This window comes from Myodes glareolus, chromosome 6, assembly GCF_982192425.1.
Source record: "Myodes glareolus chromosome 6, mMyoGla1.1, whole genome shotgun sequence".
Classification (NCBI taxonomy): Eukaryota; Metazoa; Chordata; class Mammalia; order Rodentia; family Cricetidae; genus Myodes; species Myodes glareolus.
The window spans coordinates 113,966,837-113,983,124 of record NC_142031.1 but is presented as its reverse complement, the minus strand read 5'-3'; the positions used below and the strand labels follow the sequence as shown (position 1 = coordinate 113,983,124).

Sequence of the window (16,288 nt, the reverse complement as noted above, 5' to 3'; positions counted from 1 at the left end):
GCATAGGTGGTCTCACTGAGAGGATTGTTGCAAGTGTGTAGTAGTATTTCTGTCACATTCCCAGGCAGGCCTGAGTAGAGCCATGGTCCCACAAGGGAAACACTCAAAGGAACACGGCAAAGATCCCACTGAACCACAGGCTACGGCTGCCATCAGGGCACTTTGACCCCAGGATGGAGAGTCGCTCCTAGCAGAGGGCTGCCTGTGCAGTGGCCCAGGAGGAATCTGTGTGAAAGCTCTTCCCTTGCAGGTCTCGGCATCATCACTATGGCTTAGGGTTCCCAGGACCAAGGTCTGGGCATAGTGCTAGACTAACCGCCACCTGGAGCGTAGGTGCTATGGGGAACGGAAAGCCTTGAATAGCTGCCGTGGCCTCAGCACCAGGGGACAGCATGGGATTTATGCCATTCTTGTCATTCCTCTACTGTGTTTCTTCTAGAATGAAAAACTGAGGGAGCTTGGGAACATGGGCGTATGTGGTACAGGGGTGGGAGCTGCTGTGAAGCTCCCCTTCCAAGGAATCCATGGCTTAGGCATCCTCAGCACACAGCCTGGAACCTCACCTTAGCGACCTCCACTCTTTCCCTAACTCCAAGCCCTGCCAGGCTGCAGAGAGGTCCCACTCCCCTCTCTTCTGAGTGCTTTGAGGCTGAAGGTTATGGTTTTGTGGCATGTTCAACATTGGACACCATTTCCTGTCTCTTTCTATTGCCAGTCTCCTTCAGGTACCAGGGTAGATCTCTAAACCCATTCCATCCAGCCATCTCCCTCCTTTTCTTTGTGGGCATCTGCTGTGGGATAATGCTCTTGTACACTGTAAAAAATTGTCACTCACATTAGTTTAATAAAAATGCTGATTGGTCAGTAGCCAGGCAGGAAGGACAGTCAGGGTAACAGACTAAGAGAATTCTGGGGAGAGGAAAGGCAGAGAGCCAGTCACCGGCCAGACACAGAGGAGGCAAGATGAGCAGGCCTTAATGAGAAAAGGTACCAAGCCACATGGCTAAACATAGATAAGAATTATGGGTTAATTTAAGTTGTAAGAGCTAGTTAATAATAAGCCTGAGGTAAGAGGCCAAACCATTTATAATATATTAATATAAGCCTCTGTGTGTTTCTTTGGGATGGAATGACTGTGGGACCAGGAGGGACAGAAACTTCTGTCTACAGGCACCTCACCCATCACCTCTCTTACATGTCTCATCTCCTGGCATCCACCTCTCCAAGGATAGCAGCTGACATATACATTGGGTAGAAAGCAGGGAATTGTCCGTTTATTGGTACAAGAGAGGAGAAAGATGGAATGAGAGATGAGCAAGTTTTCAGCTTGAAACAGGCTTGAGGTTTCACTGGGAAGGGTCGGAGCAGATCTCAAAGGCTGAAGGTGCAGACGGAGAGCGTGGCTGCAGGATTTCACACTGGCCTCCGGGAGAAATTTCAGGTGGGCATTTATGAGCCTTGGCAATGTTGCTAGCTTCCTTCACAACGTCTCCAGCAGGCACATATGGGCTTTTACATTTTTGCCTCTTGCATGTCAAAACCCTTCATTGTCTAAGATGGAGCTCTAACGGATTTGGAGCAATGGGAGGACAGCTGCAGTGGGTGTCGACTGAGCAGGGGACCTGCAGGACCTGCTGGCCAGCAAACCCAGCCAAATCAGGGTGCTGGTTCCAGGCCAAGTGGCAGAGAGACCCTGTCTCAAAAAAACAAGGTAGATGGCACCTGAGTCAGCACTTGTGGTTGACCTCAGATTAGTACACACACACACATGCATACACACACATGCGTACACACACACGTGCACATGCACACACGCACGAGCATGCATGCACAGGGTGGGAGGATAAATACAGCCCTTACCACTTAAATAATATTCTATCACATGCACTCCCTCAGTGAAATGAAGAAAGGGAACACAAGCCAGGGCGCTTTGCCATCTCTGTAGTTCTAAAATCAACCATTTGATGAATCTGGAAAGAGACAGTAGGGGAGAAAAATGAGGAAGAGGATTAAAGAGTGGAAAGCGAGTCTTGGTTCTCTCGGTTCAGGCCACCCTCCCACTGCCCTGTTTATCTGCCTACAGTGCTGTGGGAGCTGAGCCATCACTAGCCGGAACCAAGCTACACCTGCCACAATAATGGCCAACACACTCCCGATGGGTCCGAGGCTCAGCTTCCGTGATTGCTTTCTTCTTGTTCAGGTAATGTGAAGAGCAGTGATGGGCGTTGCGAACCCAGTCATTAGCGAGTGCGAGCTGGGCTTTCTTCAGCTCAGAAGAAGCTCTTCTTTCCTGGAGGGATCTGAGCGCTTGGGTTTCACAGTTCCGCACCTGATCCCCAGTGACAAGGCCACCTGCCTGTGAAGCGGCCCCGCTGGGCCTGCGCTCAGGGAGTCTGCTGCCTGTGCCCCTCCCACACAAGCCCTTCTCCAAGATGTCCTCCATGGCCACAAGACTTCTGGGAATGGTTCAGGAGCCACCAGGCATGGAGCGTGTAACTTTGCAGGTGGCAGAGAAAGAAAAGGTGAGGTGGGGTTCTGAGACAGATGGACTTTAAAGAATTGCTTCACTGTGGGGGCTAGAAAGTCTGAAATCTACAGGACAGGGAAGTTGGGAGTTTAGGAAAGAATTAGAGTTTATAAGTTTGACTCTGAGGATGTCTGGAGGCAGAATTCCTTCGTTTTTGGAGAGCCCTAGCTGTTTCTCTTAAGGATTTCAACTCATGAGGCGGGGCCCACCATATTATGGACAGTGATCTGCTTACAGGCTCTGTGTTGAAATATAACCTCATCTTCAAAATACCTTTGCAACAGCATCTGCTTTGACATCTGACCAGTTGGTGGGCATCAGAGGTTGGTCAGGTTGGCATATGACAGTCACCATCCCAAAGAATCCATGAGCTCATCAAGGTACATACTTTAGGAGCTGGTGACACCGAGATGCTAGGCAGATCCTCTCTGTAGCTCACTCAGTCTCCTGAACCTGGAGAGCGGGAGGAGGGGGGAGGGAGGAAGGAGGGAAGGAGGGAGGGAGAGAGAAGGGGGGCAGTTGCTGTAAGAATTTAATGGGCTCCATTTGTGAACTCTAAAACAGAAAGTAACATGTGTTTGTCCCTTGGTGGCAAGAATAACTTCATTGCTGCCTTCCTGTCTGGATATCTGATGCGCACTCATTCCAAGTTCTTCTGAGAGTGGCACTATTGATTTGCCATCAATAGGGTGAACCTTTGACCTTCTCCAGTTTGAGACAGGTTTCTGTCGATTTGTGGCTCAATAAGGAGTTATTGTCTGGGTGCAGGAAGAAGGAGCAGTGGTCCTCACACCAGCCGCACACACTTCCAGCTTGTGTCTCAGCCCTACAAGGATGGAGAGAGAAAGAGCAAGAGCAGCCTTCCCATCAGACACCAAGGCTCCGAGATCACAGGATGGACTCAGGACTAGGGACCGGGTGGGTCACTCCTGACAGATATGACTCACTTTTCTTTTTTCTTTGAATGTTTGAGAGTAGTTTGTTTGAGGTTAAGAGACAAACATGAGGCTAGGCTAACTGGTCCTCTCAGCAACTGCCTGATGAAGGAGGTGGAGAGGAGGAAGAGAGAAAGCCTCCTTGACAGAGGTCAGAAAAGAGCTGCATACCTGGAGCTACAGAGAAAGAGTGAGAAAGCCCACAGTGCCGAGGAGAGAAAATGTACTTAGCATTATTGGCCAGGGCATGAAGGAAAAAGATAGTAAGGAAAGGCAAAGGTATGCTTTGGGTAACTCAGAAAAGCTGGCAGACCGCGCTGTTATGAAACGAAAGCTATTTAAGCGTCTGCCCTGGGGAGGGGCTCCTGGGAGGGAAAGCACATCATGGCACTAAGGAGATAATTATTCCTCCCATTTCCTCAGCACGGTTTTAGTGAATCATCTTTCTTGAGGGATGATCCGGCCAGGTGATTGGCAGGCCCAGCCAGATTAACTCTGTTTTTTTTTCAAATTTAAAATAATTTTTTTCATACAATATATTCTGATCATGGCTACCTCCCCACTTATCCAACCCATTAAAATCCAAGATTGGGAACTATAATATACAATCAAAAGATCAGGACATTTAAAAATGTCTATGCAAAGCAGTATGAGACAAGAAAATCTTCAAAAATGCCTTTAATGACTTATGTTCTTAATAAATGAAGCATTCCCTATCCCCACTGCTTCACAGCTCCCAAATAAATACCAGAGGGATCAAGATTTGAATGTAAAATGGTGTATATTGGAAAGAAGGGAGGGAGGAGGGAAGGAAGAAAAGGAGGGAGAAATCAGGGTGTAGAGACGACCCATCAGTTAGCTCTCATCAGTTTTCCCGAGGACCTGGGTTTGATTCCCAACATCCACATCCGTCAGCTCATAACCATCTCTAGCCCCAGTTACAGGGATCTGATGCCCTCTTCTGGCTTCTGTAGGCACGCACATACATGTGACACAATCTCTTTTCTCTCTCTCTCTCTCTCTCTCTCTCTCTCTCTCTCTCTCTCTCTCTCACACACACACACACACACACAAATAAATAAATAAATAAATCTAAAAATAAATTAACAAAAGGAACCCAAGCTGGGTTTGGTGGCACGTACCTTTAATCCCAGCACTTGAGAGGTAGTGGCAGGTTCAAGGTTAACCTGATCTACATAGGACAGCCAGGACCATTAGTGAGTATTTGTTTTTAAAAAATAAAAATAAAGCAAAGGAAATCATAGAAACTTCAAAAGTAATTAGAGGGAAAGCTTTAGAAATAATTTTGAGGCAGGACGAATGCTTGTAAATCTGGCAGAAAGCCTCCACATCCATAAAAGTAAACCTGTAAGATGAAACCTGTAAGAAGGGAAAGTTCTGCCCAGAAAACAGTATGTCTGATAAGGCAAACAGTAACTTAGACAGTCCCTGACACCGATAGACTGCTACAGCCTCAAATTAAAAAAAAAAAAAAATATGGAGTTATCCAGTGCCTGACACCCATGCAAGTAGAGGTCAAAGAATGACCTTGGGTTCTCCGCTTCCACCATGTGAATCCTTATCCCTTTTCTCTACCCCCTACCCCACTGTCCTGCTGTCTTATCAAGCTCCTAGAAGTAGGCATCTCTCAGGGTGCCCTCTCTTTTCCGTGGCCTGTAAGTTCTCTGCAGCCCGGCTCCTGCTCACACACTGATCCTCTCTCCGGGATGGCCTTCCCCACTCTCATCTGCCCAGAAAGCAGCCGGTGCCCTCACAGTCCCACGGGCCAAACTGCCTGACTTTATTTGCTCCTGTCACCGAGCTTCCAACTCCTGCATTCTAGAGATGAAGCCCGTCTGGCCTGCCCTCTTCCCACACTGCTGTCTGGTGACATGTCTGCAGTCCCACAGTGGCCAAGTCCAAAAGTCAGTATAGAGCCGAGTGGACAGGAAATAGATCTAGAAATAGGGGTGGGTGGTCACGAGACAGTCCACTGGGTGGGTGGAGCCCATCTGCATCTCCACACTGTTGACACACATATCAAGTCTCCTCGGAGGGTCACGGCACGGTTCTCTGGAAATAGTAAGGGTCCATCTGAAAGCTCCAAAGACGGCACTCTCACAGTCTCTGGGAAGCAACTCTTCCCTTAGCTTGGGGCTTCTTGAGCCTTTTCACAATTCTTTACTGTCCAAGAGAGTTTACTTATAGACAGGTACACAAATCTGACATTCACTGATAACAAACCACAAGGAAATTTATTTTGAAACAATACTTTCTATTCGCCACTTAATAACATTAAAGTGAATCTTCACACTAGTGGGATGGGTGTGCTTGCTTATTTTTATATAAAGAGTTAAACCCTAATGAATAACTCAGTAAAAACAATTTTTAAAAAAAGAGTTAAACCCTGGCTGGTATTCGATCCTGCAGCATGGAAGGCATCTTCACCCTTTCCAGAGTTGATTACCTGTTTATCTTATAACCAACACGGAGAACATTGCTTCACATACATAAATATTTACTGTAAAATACCAGGCATATGTTTAGAGCCATGCCAGAAACTGTTAGAAATTCTGCCCTCGTCTTAAGCCAAAACTCAATTAGAGAATTTTTGTAAACCTCAGGCCTGCAGCAGCAGTTATAACGATCCAACACTCTAACGCATGCACGAATGTGACACCTACTGAAGACGAGCAATAAGAAAATACCCAATGTCCTTGTTTTCTGCCAGTTTCTCTGAGTTCAAAGAACTTCGGGTGCACAGTAAAGACACTGCCATGCCTGGATTCCGTGGTCTCGAATCTGAGCTGAGGCGTTGCAGACAGTTTCAGTGGCACTGCATGGTGTGATGGCTCACACAGTGCGCATGCTGCGAAATCAGAACCGGGGCTGCAGTGGGCGGTACTGGCTGATACACGCAAGCATCATCAGAAACAACTCGAATCCATTGTGCATTTGATTTTTGAATTCGGTTTTGCTTATTGTGATTTCCGAAACCTTTTGCTCTTGCCAGATTTTTTTTATGATCCCCTGCATCATATTCAGTTACGTGAATTGCCAGCTACACAAGTCACCGTGAAGCTTTGCTGGGCTCAGCGCTGCCCGCAATGAGGCCAGCATCCCTTTGCACAGCTGTGTGTTGGCAGAGAACCTGACAGCTAGCCCTCCCCTGAAGCATTCTGGGAAGCCCTTGAGTCATGGGGCACAGGTCCCATGGTGGGAAGAAAGTATCCTTGCGTACAAACGGGACAGACCAGAGCTTCGCCACTATGCTTTATTATTCTTTTGTTAACCTAGAAGGTCAGAGGCTAGGGCAGTGGAGCTAGAAAACAGCAAGGCCTTTGGTAGAAAGGTCTTGAGCCTTGTGGGTGTGGCTGACATCTGAAGGAACCTCATCCAAGTCCACACTGGAAAGCCCTGTTTGAAAAGTTCCTCTCCCCCGTGGTCTCTCTGAAGACCTCTTGGGATTCTTCAGAGTTTTATTTAGGAACATTTCATAAAATACCCTTTGACCCACGTGGCATAAGGAGAGCTGTCAAAACCCACCATGTCCTTGAGATGTCCTGTACACCAAGAGTCCTTGGACTGAGTGTCCCTATGGGATCTGTCTGCCTGGCAAATAGATATTGATTGATTAAGGTATAAAGTATACTAAGGGACAAGGGCAGGCATGGACTCTGGCAAGGTTGTGCATGGGTTGGACTCAGGATTTGGTTCAGGCTTTCTGGGAGGGACACCCTTCCTCTGAGGGCCTGGATGGTGCTTGTCCTTTCTTGTGAGGCTTGCAAGTCAAGGGTTCTAAACTTGTATGCATTGTTACTCAATTCATCTCATGGCACTCCCACCAAGGGCATGGGCAGCATGTAAATTCATTTTTTTCTCTGAAGTCTCACTGTAAAGACCTCGCTGGTATTCTAGAGCCCAGGCCTAGATGCCATCTACAAGTCACCCAGTGTCGTAGGCCACAGCTGCTGGCAGCTTATGTAAGATGGGTCAGATTTGTGCGGCAGTGTAGGAACTTCAGGGTGGGTTACTTACCAAGGTAACTTTATTTGCCAAGGAAATTATTGTGATTAATATGCATTATTTCACCCTGTACTACTAGGCAGGTGAACAAGAGGTCAGAAATCAGTCATGAAACATATTCAGGGAACGGTGGGAATCACAGCCTCACAGGGTTCATATCTCTACTCACTGCGTTCTCAGAACTCCCGACTAAGTGGAGGATGGGCACACACACTTTACCACCAGAGTTCAAGCCTTTCTGCCCAGTGGGAGGTGAGGCTGGATCACTAGAACAGGGCCCAACAAGACGGCTCAGTAGGTAAAGGCAGTCTTCCCATAGGCCAGCGCCTGAGTCTAGTCTAGAGAACCCACATAAAGGTGGAAGGAGGGGACTATAGTTATCCTCTGATCTACACACTAGGGCTGTGGCATGCATCCAACCCTAAATAAATAAAGGATTTAAAAAAAAGCAAAAACCTAGGACGAAACATCTCATGTCCTGAGCAGCAGCACTTAAGGCAAGTGTTGGCAGGGCTGGTTCCTTATTCCCGGCTAATGCCGCTAACGTGACAAATGCCCTCCATCGGGGTATAATTGCTGGGATTATCTCTGCTTCCATTTAGTAGACAGACACATTTTTGGCCACACAAGCCCTGCATGCTGATTCTGTCACTGGAGAAATGCTGAGTGTGGACTTAGGCGCTGAGCTGTCAGCATCCGGGCTGCTCTTTGAAAAGAAGACAGGACATTGCCACTGAGTTCACCTTAACCTTAATCCGCGTCTCCTGGATTTCACTGCTGGGATCACATGAGAAAGTGAGCTCGATGGTGGAGGAAGCCTGGTGTGCAGGGTGGAGGGGAGCCTGGTGTGCAGGGTGGAGGGGAGCCTGGTGTGCAGGGTGGAGGGGAGCCTGGTGTACAGGGTGGAGGGGAGCCTGGTGTGCAGGGTGGAGGGGAGCTTGGTGTACAGGGTGGAGGGGAGCCTGGTGTGCAGGGTGGAGGGGAGCCTGGTGTGCACTTAAGAGGGGTCATTCCAAGGCAGTTTCCTCTTCCTTCATGTCCCTGGAGGATCATTATCAATAACTTCCTTTGATCCTGAGAACAGAAGCCATAATGCAATTATACACCATAGGTTCCCAAGCTTACAGGGAAGTAAATCTGGGAATGTGTCTCTGTCTTGGTTGTTATGATTAGATCATGACCCCTTAGCAGGGCATTAGTAAGTTGCTGCAGCGTTTACAGAAGCCATGGAGTTGGCTCATTTTCCAAGGGCTGCCTTTTGCACAGAGTCAAGTCACTGTGTTCTAAACACACAGGTGATTTCCCTCACCAACTGTGTCAGAGGCCAGGAGACCAGGGCAGCTGAGATGTTCTGCGGTTTGCTCAAGGTCACCCTAGAGGCATTTCCTAGAGTTTTGTAAGTCTGGTGTAAAGTTTTAAAATAGAAGAGACCGGCTTTTTTTTTTTCTTTCTGTTGTCCCAAAGGACACTCAACAGAGAGAGTTAAATGAACACAAAACATGAGCCTGCAGCAAGGCTTCAGCCACTCTGGTTTGCAAAGTGTGTGGGATAGTTCTCTTGAGGACTTTGATAGACATCAGATCAATAACGTGAGTATCTGCCACAGTGCTGGGCATCAGAGGGGACCAAAAAGCTGATTCCGGGGCCGGAGGATGGCATAGATGGTGAAGTGTTTGCCTTGCAATCATGGGAATGTCGGTTTGATTTCCCCAAATGCAGGTATGTTGGCACAGGCTTATAATCCTAGTACTAGTACCAGAGAGGCAGAGACAAAGGATTCCTGGGGCTTGCTTGTCAAACAGTCTAGCTTAATTGGTGACCTCCCGGCCAATGAGAAACTGTCTCAAAAGAAGGTGGATAGTGTTCCTGAGAATGGCATGGCATTGATGTTGGCCTTCAAACAACTCTCTCTCTCTCTCTCTCTCTCTCTCTCTCTCTCTCTCTCTCTCTCTCTTCCATGGTATCCAGTGGCCTAAGTATGGGACTTCATCAAACATATTTATTTATAATCCCCAAGAGGCCTAATTTATACTCTCCAGTGCACAAGGTAGGTGTGGACTTCTAATACATGAGGGCTTCTAAGTTCTCAGTGACCCACAAAGGTGAGCCATGATGTTCAAAGTCACCTTCGTTTTAAAGAGGATATTAATTGGCAACATGGAAAAATATGCAGAATGGGGAAAAGCTAGATTAATTGAAATTAGACTATTAATGTTCCTTTCATAAGCTCTGGATAGAGAATGAATGAAAATCTCTCTTCTCTCCTCTCTTCTCCTCTCCCCTCCCCTTCCCTTCTCCTTTCTTCCCCTCCCTGCCTACCTCTCCTCATTATTTCCTAGGCTTGTCTGAACTAGTGAGCTTGACCCAGTTCCCCAGTAGCTGAAGGCCAGACATGTGCCACTACACCAACTTTATGTGAACTCTTATACTCTTGGCATTTCGCTTCTCGACTGGGATGTAGACTTTGGCCCTGAATGCAGCTTTTGCCCTGGCTGAGGAAGAGAAGCACTACCCTGACGGGTCAGCATGCTGAACAGGAACCCTGGCAGGTAACAGCATTCACAAATGGGGACTCCAGGTGTGTGTGTGTGTGTGTCGGGGGTGTTCCGGCGGTGGCACAGAAATGACACAGTATGTGGTATAAAAGAGGGTTCTAACATCCACATTGGATGTGCTCAGGCATAAATCACGAGCTGATGAGCAGAGGGTGCTTTTGTTGCTGTTGTCAGTTCCTTAAAAAAAAATCATAGTGCAATGCGACTTTTGTAAAAATTCTCTATGAAATTATTAGAGCAATAACATTAACACAAACCATACAAAACACAATCAAGACAGCATCTAATTCCTGGTTCCAAAAGCCTTACAGATCTGAAGGTCACATGGTTCACGTACAGATGAAGAAACCAACTTGTCACTGCCCACAGCTCATCAGTGGGCATGAGGAGCGACCCAGTACTTCTCCACAAGTCCACAGGACAACTCTCAAGCTCTCTTGCAGAGGGCAGAGCAGAGGCATCTGCTCTTTGTGGAGGGGCACTGTCACTGCGGTAGAAAATAAACCTGTAAAGTCCAAAATTTTCAGTCATAAGACAAATGTTATTTAATGCAACATTGTGCTAAAAAGCAGAAAGCTACACAAAGACAGGATGCATGACTTTGGGGTCTGGGGTAAAACCAGGTACCCTGTCTTTAAGATCTTGAGATTCGGAGGCTAGGGAGGCAGCTTAGTTGGTAGAATGAATGCTTACCTAGAATTATGGAGCTCTGCTTTAACTTGGTGAATTGGCACAAATTTATAATCCCTGAAGTCAGAAGGTGGAGTCTGAAGTTCAAGGTCACCTGGGTTAAATGAGGCCCTGTGTTTGTTTGCTTTGAATATTTTGAAACAGACTTTTTTTTTTTTTGGTTTTTCAAGACAGGGTTTCTCTGTAGTTTTGGAGCCTATCCTGAAACTAGCTCTTGTAGACCAGGTTGGCCTCGAACTCACAGAGATCTGCCTGCCTCTGCCTCCCGAGTGAGACTTTTATTGCATTAATTTTGAAAGAAATTGTCATATGTAGGGCATTCAGCAATGTAGGTAGGTCACTGTATGGACAATGCTCCTACAGGCTGTAAGCAGCAAGGGCATGTGTCTGGGCTTGGTGGGTCAAGCTATACCCCAGTTCGGGGAAGGCTGAGGAACAGGGATGGTTAGAACTACCAGGTCAGCCTGGGTTACAGAGTAAAACCCCATCTCAAAAAACCAAAATACATGTATACTCACACACTCATGTGGTGGGGGGGGCAGGTGTGAAGGGATTGGGTGAGTCAGAAAATCTCTCCAAGTAAGACAGGTTTCCTGTTCTGTCCCTTTTAAGACTCCTCTGGCCAGAGAAAATGACATCAATATGTTTTCAAAAGGAAAATATGGGTAATTGAGAAACAACAGATTTCAGAAACATTGGCGTGTGCCCTTCCCAAACTCATAAAATATAAGCAACACCATACATATATATTTTTTTCTTTCTGCAGATATGTTCTCAACGATGTAGTCCAGGTTGGCCTCCTATTTCACACACACACACACACACCCATCCCAGCCTCAGACTCCTGAATGCTGGGATTAGAGGGGTGTGTGCCACAACGCTTGACTAATAAAATATATTTTTAAAGATTTATTTATGTATTTGTGTGCATGCCTGAGCACATATGTGTACCATGTTTGTGCTGGATCCCCCGGAACTGGAGCTATAGGTGATTTAACAATGTAGATGTTGAGAACTGAACCCAGCTCTTCTGCAAGGGCAGTAAGTGCTTTTAATCACTGAACCAGCTCTCTAGCCCATAAAATATTTTTGAAGACCTACATTTTTAAAAAAAATGTGTGTGTGTGTGTGTGTGTGTGTGTGTGTGTGTGTACGTGTGTCATGGGCCTCATGTGCAGGTCAGAGGACAACTTCTCAGGAATCAGTTCTCTCTTTCCACTTTGTTTTTTTTATTTTTTTTATTTTTGTTGTTGTATTGCTTTTGAAGCAGGGTCTCTCATTACTGCTGCTGTCCTGTGTACTGGCTCACAGGAGTGTTGGGGTTACAGATGCACATCACTGCACACAGCTTTTCACATGGGTTCTGGGGATTGAACTCAGGTAGTCAGGATTGCTTGCAAGTGCCCTTATACACTGAGTCATCTCAAGCTCCAATATTAGATTTAGGATTCCAAGGTTCCAAAGTCTGCACTCCGAAAAATAAAATCAAGAGAGTACTTTAGTTATTAATGAAAGATTACACATATTTACACAAACCATTGATAAAAGTATACATTATAAGAATTTCTAAATGCCGCTCATAAAAACAGAAAGTCCATCTTGGTGGTGGTAGATTTCAGGAACCCTGGCACTGTGGGACACAAACAGGGTTCCAGGGGCTCCCTGGCCAGCCTATCTAGCTGAAACCAGGACACAGTTCTGTCTTTAAAAATAAGGTCAAGAGAAGACTGAAGAGGACATCCTAATACCAACCTCTGGCCTTCACAGACTCTCTCTCTCTCTCTCTCTCTCTCTCTCTCTCTCTCACACACACACACACACACACACACACACATACACACACACACTAGGGCAGCTGATAGGATAAGGAACATTATGGTCCCTCCCCCAGTCTTTCCCTCTGCCAGCTTGGTCTCTTCAACGACTACTTTCAAAGCTGTTTCTTACTCATCACGTGGTACCATTTATGCATCCTGGCAAATCATGACAAGGATGGCCATTTCAAGCTACAAAGAAATAATACCTGAGAGTCCTGGAGCGATTTTTTTTTTTTTTTAGTGGCTGAGTGTGGCTTCCTTGGGCATTTACACTGCACCCACCCACGAAATCCCTCATTTCTGCTGCTTTTTTTTTTTTTAAATTTATTTTTCGAGACAGGGTTTCTCTGTGTGACAGTCCTGGCTGTCCTGGAACTCACTTCTGCTTCTAAGAAGCAATTTGAACATTCAGTAGAATGTCTCTCAGAGTCTCTCGAAGTCCTTCAGCAAGGAGCCTGGAAGGAAACCTACACGCCCCCCCCCCCCCCCCCGTGGGGACGAAAGACAAGTACTTGAGTGTTGATCCTAGACAGGTTCTTTCCTCTGCTTAGGAACACTGGTTGGGGCACTGGGCAGGCTTGAAAGCCTGGAGGGATGTACACAAACCTACTGGTGAACCAGGGACACACTCCCCCAAGTATAGGGTTTTACCTAATTTGCAGGAAGTAGGCTGGAAACGCGGAAACCCAGGAGATAGCTGAACCTAGGTTATCTCTCACGGGACAGACAGGTCCTTTCCTAAATAATGGTTTCTAAAGCGTGCTAACCACATCACCTCCTCTGAGAGATCAGGGAGAAGGGCAAAAGCCACCTCAACCGTTCCCATGGTGTGTTGTCAAAGTGACCCCTATCACGTTCATCTGCTTAGCATCTGCATTACTGATTGCAGGGAGAAGATGGGCTGATGTCAGCTTCAGAGAGCAGTCATTCCAGAAGCCATGGTCTCTCTGTCTGGGAGGAGGGACACGGAGCCCTGAGCAGCCCACAGAGCCGAATCTGCAGCCAGTGACTCTGAAGGTCCCGGAGCACGTGGCGTGTTCGCCGTGTTTTTCAGGCTCCAACGCACCCATTTCCTCCCGTGGTCTCAGGACTTCAGCGTTTACAGGGACGCGCGCACTTTCGCCCAGGATCAGCTGCGCTACCCTTGATGAAAATGAAAAGAACCCTGTCGTGGAGAAAAGCCCGCACTCACCCCGCCACAGGCCTCTCTGGATCGAGATGCGGGTCCCCACGCCGCAGGGCGGCGGTGTTCCGCGAAGCAAGTGCGGATCACCCGAGCCACTTAACACCCCGGGTTTCAATCGCGGCGTGGTCGGGGTGTGGGTGTGTGTTTCCGGGGATCGGACCTAAACAGAGACACCGCAAAACCAGAAGGATCAGAAACCAGCTTCAGGCGAGTCCGGAGCCTGCTTGTCTGAGACAGACAAGTGCACGCTGACCTGGGGGCGGCGTGGAGTGGGACAGTGGCGCCGCACACCGCGCACTTCCTGTTCAACGCGCACCGCCTTCCACCGCCCAGCGCTCCCGGAGTCTGAGTCGGTGCCAAGTCCGGCCCCTACAGCCCCCCGAGTCTCCCGGGACGCGGCTCAGAGGCCGCCCCGGGCGGGCGCCCTGCCCAATTCTCCCCTAGGGGCTGGGGCGCGCCCTTCGGCCCGCAGAACCCAGCCAGCCGCCGCCACAGTTTATTCCTGCGGCCACGCGCCAGCCCAATTGCGACGAGCCTTCGCCTTTGCACCTCCTCTTCCCCCCTCTGCCCTCCCTCTCGCTTACAGAGGAGGCCCTCCGGGTCCTAGGCTCCCTGCTGCTTTATTGTGCGGCCCAGGGTTATGCATTTCTATTCTAAGCGTTTCTCTCTGGCCGCCGATTCCACCGGGGCACAGGCACTGGAAGGCTGTTTTCCAAATTGCTGTTGTTAATTGCACCTGCCTGGCCAATTACCTCTGGGAATCTGTGGGAGGAGCCGAGAGGTGGAAAATGTTGCTTCGCTTTGCTGGAGAAGGAAAACTTTGTCACCCTGCACGAGTCTTCTGCCCTGCGTAACCAAAAGCAGCGAGGTCCTAGACTCTGAACTAGGCGATTCGGTAGGAGGAAGAGGTCGCTCCGACCCAGCATCCCGCGGACCGCCAGCCCCTCGGGTGCCGCCCCGCGTGTTACCTGCGCCACCCGCCCTCCCCGCGGAAGTCCCCACGAGGTGTTTTCAGGGTGGAAGGACAGTCATAAAGAGCGCGTGGCTCCAGTGTAACGGCAGCAGCCTTGAGAGGTAGCGAGGGGACCGAACCTCGGGGACAAGGCACCGGAATTAACTTCTGGCTAAAGTTATGGGAAGCGCAGCCATGGACACCAAGAAGAAGAAAGAGGTTTCCAGCCCTGGCGGGAGCAGCGGCAAAAAAAACCCCAGCCTGAAGAGACGGTCACTGCGAGTGCACATTCCGGTGAGTCCCGTTCCCGGAGCTCCCGACTCCCGCAGCGCCGAGGCGGTTAACACGGGACACTCCCCGCGCGCCGTCCTGTCCCTCCTGTCCCTTCGGGAGGCTGGGGAGGGGGAAGGGCAGGGCCCAAGCTGGGCCGCAGAGCCAGTGGTTGGATCTCTGTCCGCACTCGCGTGGAGCTCCGGAACTGTCCCGAGCAGGGGCAGAATCAGGGGTGTCTGCTGGGAAGCGGGGACGCGGAGCGCGCTCCCGGGTGCGCATAGCCTACTGGCGGACTGGGCGTAGCCCCGGATCCGGCCCGTGCGGGTGCTGGGGAGGGGGGTGGTGAGTTGTGTTGTTTTGTTGAAAAAGGACGGTGTGGACTGAGCTCCGAGGGGGTGGAGCTGTGCGCGGCCGCTAGGGACCAAGGAAAGGAGTAGTGGGTGAGGATATCGCGGGGGCCACGGTGTGGATGCACCCCCAAATGGCTCTCCCTCCGCACCAATATTCCCCAAATTTCATGTGAGTCGCGGGCTGGGGTCCCTTTGCCGTGGTTCTCTCGGTTTGACTCCGGAAACATCTTGGACCTCTGTGGAATTTGGAGGTTAGAGGTGCCCTCATCCATACAGAACTGTAGCTAACTTCAACCCAGATCACCACCCTGCCACCTTGGTTGGACTTTGGCGACATTGATCTAAACAGCCAGAGGGAGCAGCAGGCAGAGTAGCTTGTTCACAGTGCTCAGCATCCATCAGTCTGGCCTGCCCTGGAAGTTAGCCCGAGGGCGCTTGTTCTCACCTCCATGGGAGTGGAGGTGGGGGTCTGGTCTCAGAAGGTGTACCCCAGCCCTTATCTTCACCCGCTAAAGGAACCCGTATCTGGCCATATCCTAGCGGTGACCAACCAAGCAAAGGTTTTTACAAACGCACATGCTAGGCAGTGTGGGACAGCAAGTGAGCTCCACCTCCTGCCAGTACTACTTCATGGCATCATCTCTGATCCCTGTCACAGCGTAGGCAGAGCTGGCTTGCCAGGACTATCCACTCATTTTCACCTTGAAGAGGAAACAGTAGTCTTTTCCTACGGTATTGACCCCCAAACCCTTCCTTTTAGATGCCTCCTACCCCCTTTTAATTCCAGTCCAGGAGCGCAATACTGAATGGAGACTTGGGGCTTGGAGCCCCACATGTTCTAATGGGGGCTTTGGGGAGTAGTTTAAAGTTGGGCATCTGAGCAAGTCATAAGTCCATCAGTGACGTGAACATACAGGAATATGGGTTTTATTTGAGAAAAACACTCCTATGTACATTGCCCATGTAAGACATTTAAA

General features: G+C 48.9%; 2 protein-coding genes and 1 long non-coding RNA gene across 9 annotated transcripts in view; 1 reads left to right on the top strand and 2 right to left on the bottom strand.

Moving 5' to 3' along the window:
* Positions 1-1,252: 1,252 nt before the first annotated feature.
* Positions 1,253-6,752, bottom strand: LOC125404370 (uncharacterized). The gene is made up of 4 exons (XR_015002463.2): positions 4,605-6,752; positions 2,801-2,980; positions 1,861-1,970; positions 1,253-1,693 (listed from the first exon to the last, which is right to left on the bottom strand). It is a non-coding gene; the product is annotated as an uncharacterized LOC125404370 (long non-coding RNA).
* Positions 6,753-10,200: 3,448 nt separating this feature from the next.
* LOC146894396 (uncharacterized) lies at positions 10,201-14,662 on the bottom strand. 3 transcript variants are annotated; one of them, XM_087907522.1, is made up of 3 exons: positions 14,489-14,662; positions 13,743-13,896; positions 10,201-11,351 (listed from the first exon to the last, which is right to left on the bottom strand). In XM_087907522.1, exons 1-3 carry the CDS (start codon positions 14,660-14,662, stop codon positions 11,341-11,343), a joined length of 339 nt encoding a protein of 112 aa, XP_087763648.1. In that variant the 3' UTR covers positions 10,201-11,340. The 3 variants fall into 3 exon arrangements, 2 of the variants coding, with proteins under 2 accessions (XP_087763648.1, XP_085547256.1); XR_015002466.2 differs by lacking the exons at positions 10,201-11,351; positions 14,489-14,662 and adding exons at positions 11,953-12,198; positions 14,321-14,451; XM_085691130.2 differs by lacking the exon at positions 10,201-11,351 and adding an exon at positions 11,953-12,198.
* Positions 14,663-14,842: 180 nt separating this feature from the next.
* The window catches only part of Prkag2 (protein kinase AMP-activated non-catalytic subunit gamma 2), a 266,876-nt gene continuing 265,430 nt past the window's right edge, over positions 14,843-16,288 (top strand). For all 5 annotated transcript variants that reach the window (XM_048440227.3, XM_048440225.3, XM_048440224.3 and 2 more), the window contains exon 1: positions 14,843-14,982. In XM_048440227.3, the coding sequence (XP_048296184.1) occupies positions 14,869-14,982 (114 nt within the window). In that variant the 5' untranslated portion in view covers positions 14,843-14,868. The remainder of the gene's footprint in view (positions 14,983-16,288) is intronic.

What these genes read in the sequence shown, in the direction of transcription:
- LOC146894396 (XM_085691130.2), bottom strand. Translation starts at nt 14,662, where the DNA reads ATGCTGGGTCGGAGCGACCTCTTCCTCCTACCGAATCGCCTAGTTCAG. An exon ending in CCTCCCACAGATTCCCAGAG is followed by an intron (nt 13,897 to 14,488) that starts GTAATTGGCCAG and finishes GTCTCTGTTTAG; the next exon opens with GTCCGATCCCCGGAAACACA. An exon ending in CCAGAGAGGCCTGTGGCGGG is followed by an intron (nt 12,199 to 13,742) that starts GTGAGTGCGGGC and finishes TTCGGAGTGCAG; the next exon opens with ACTTTGGAACCTTGGAATCC.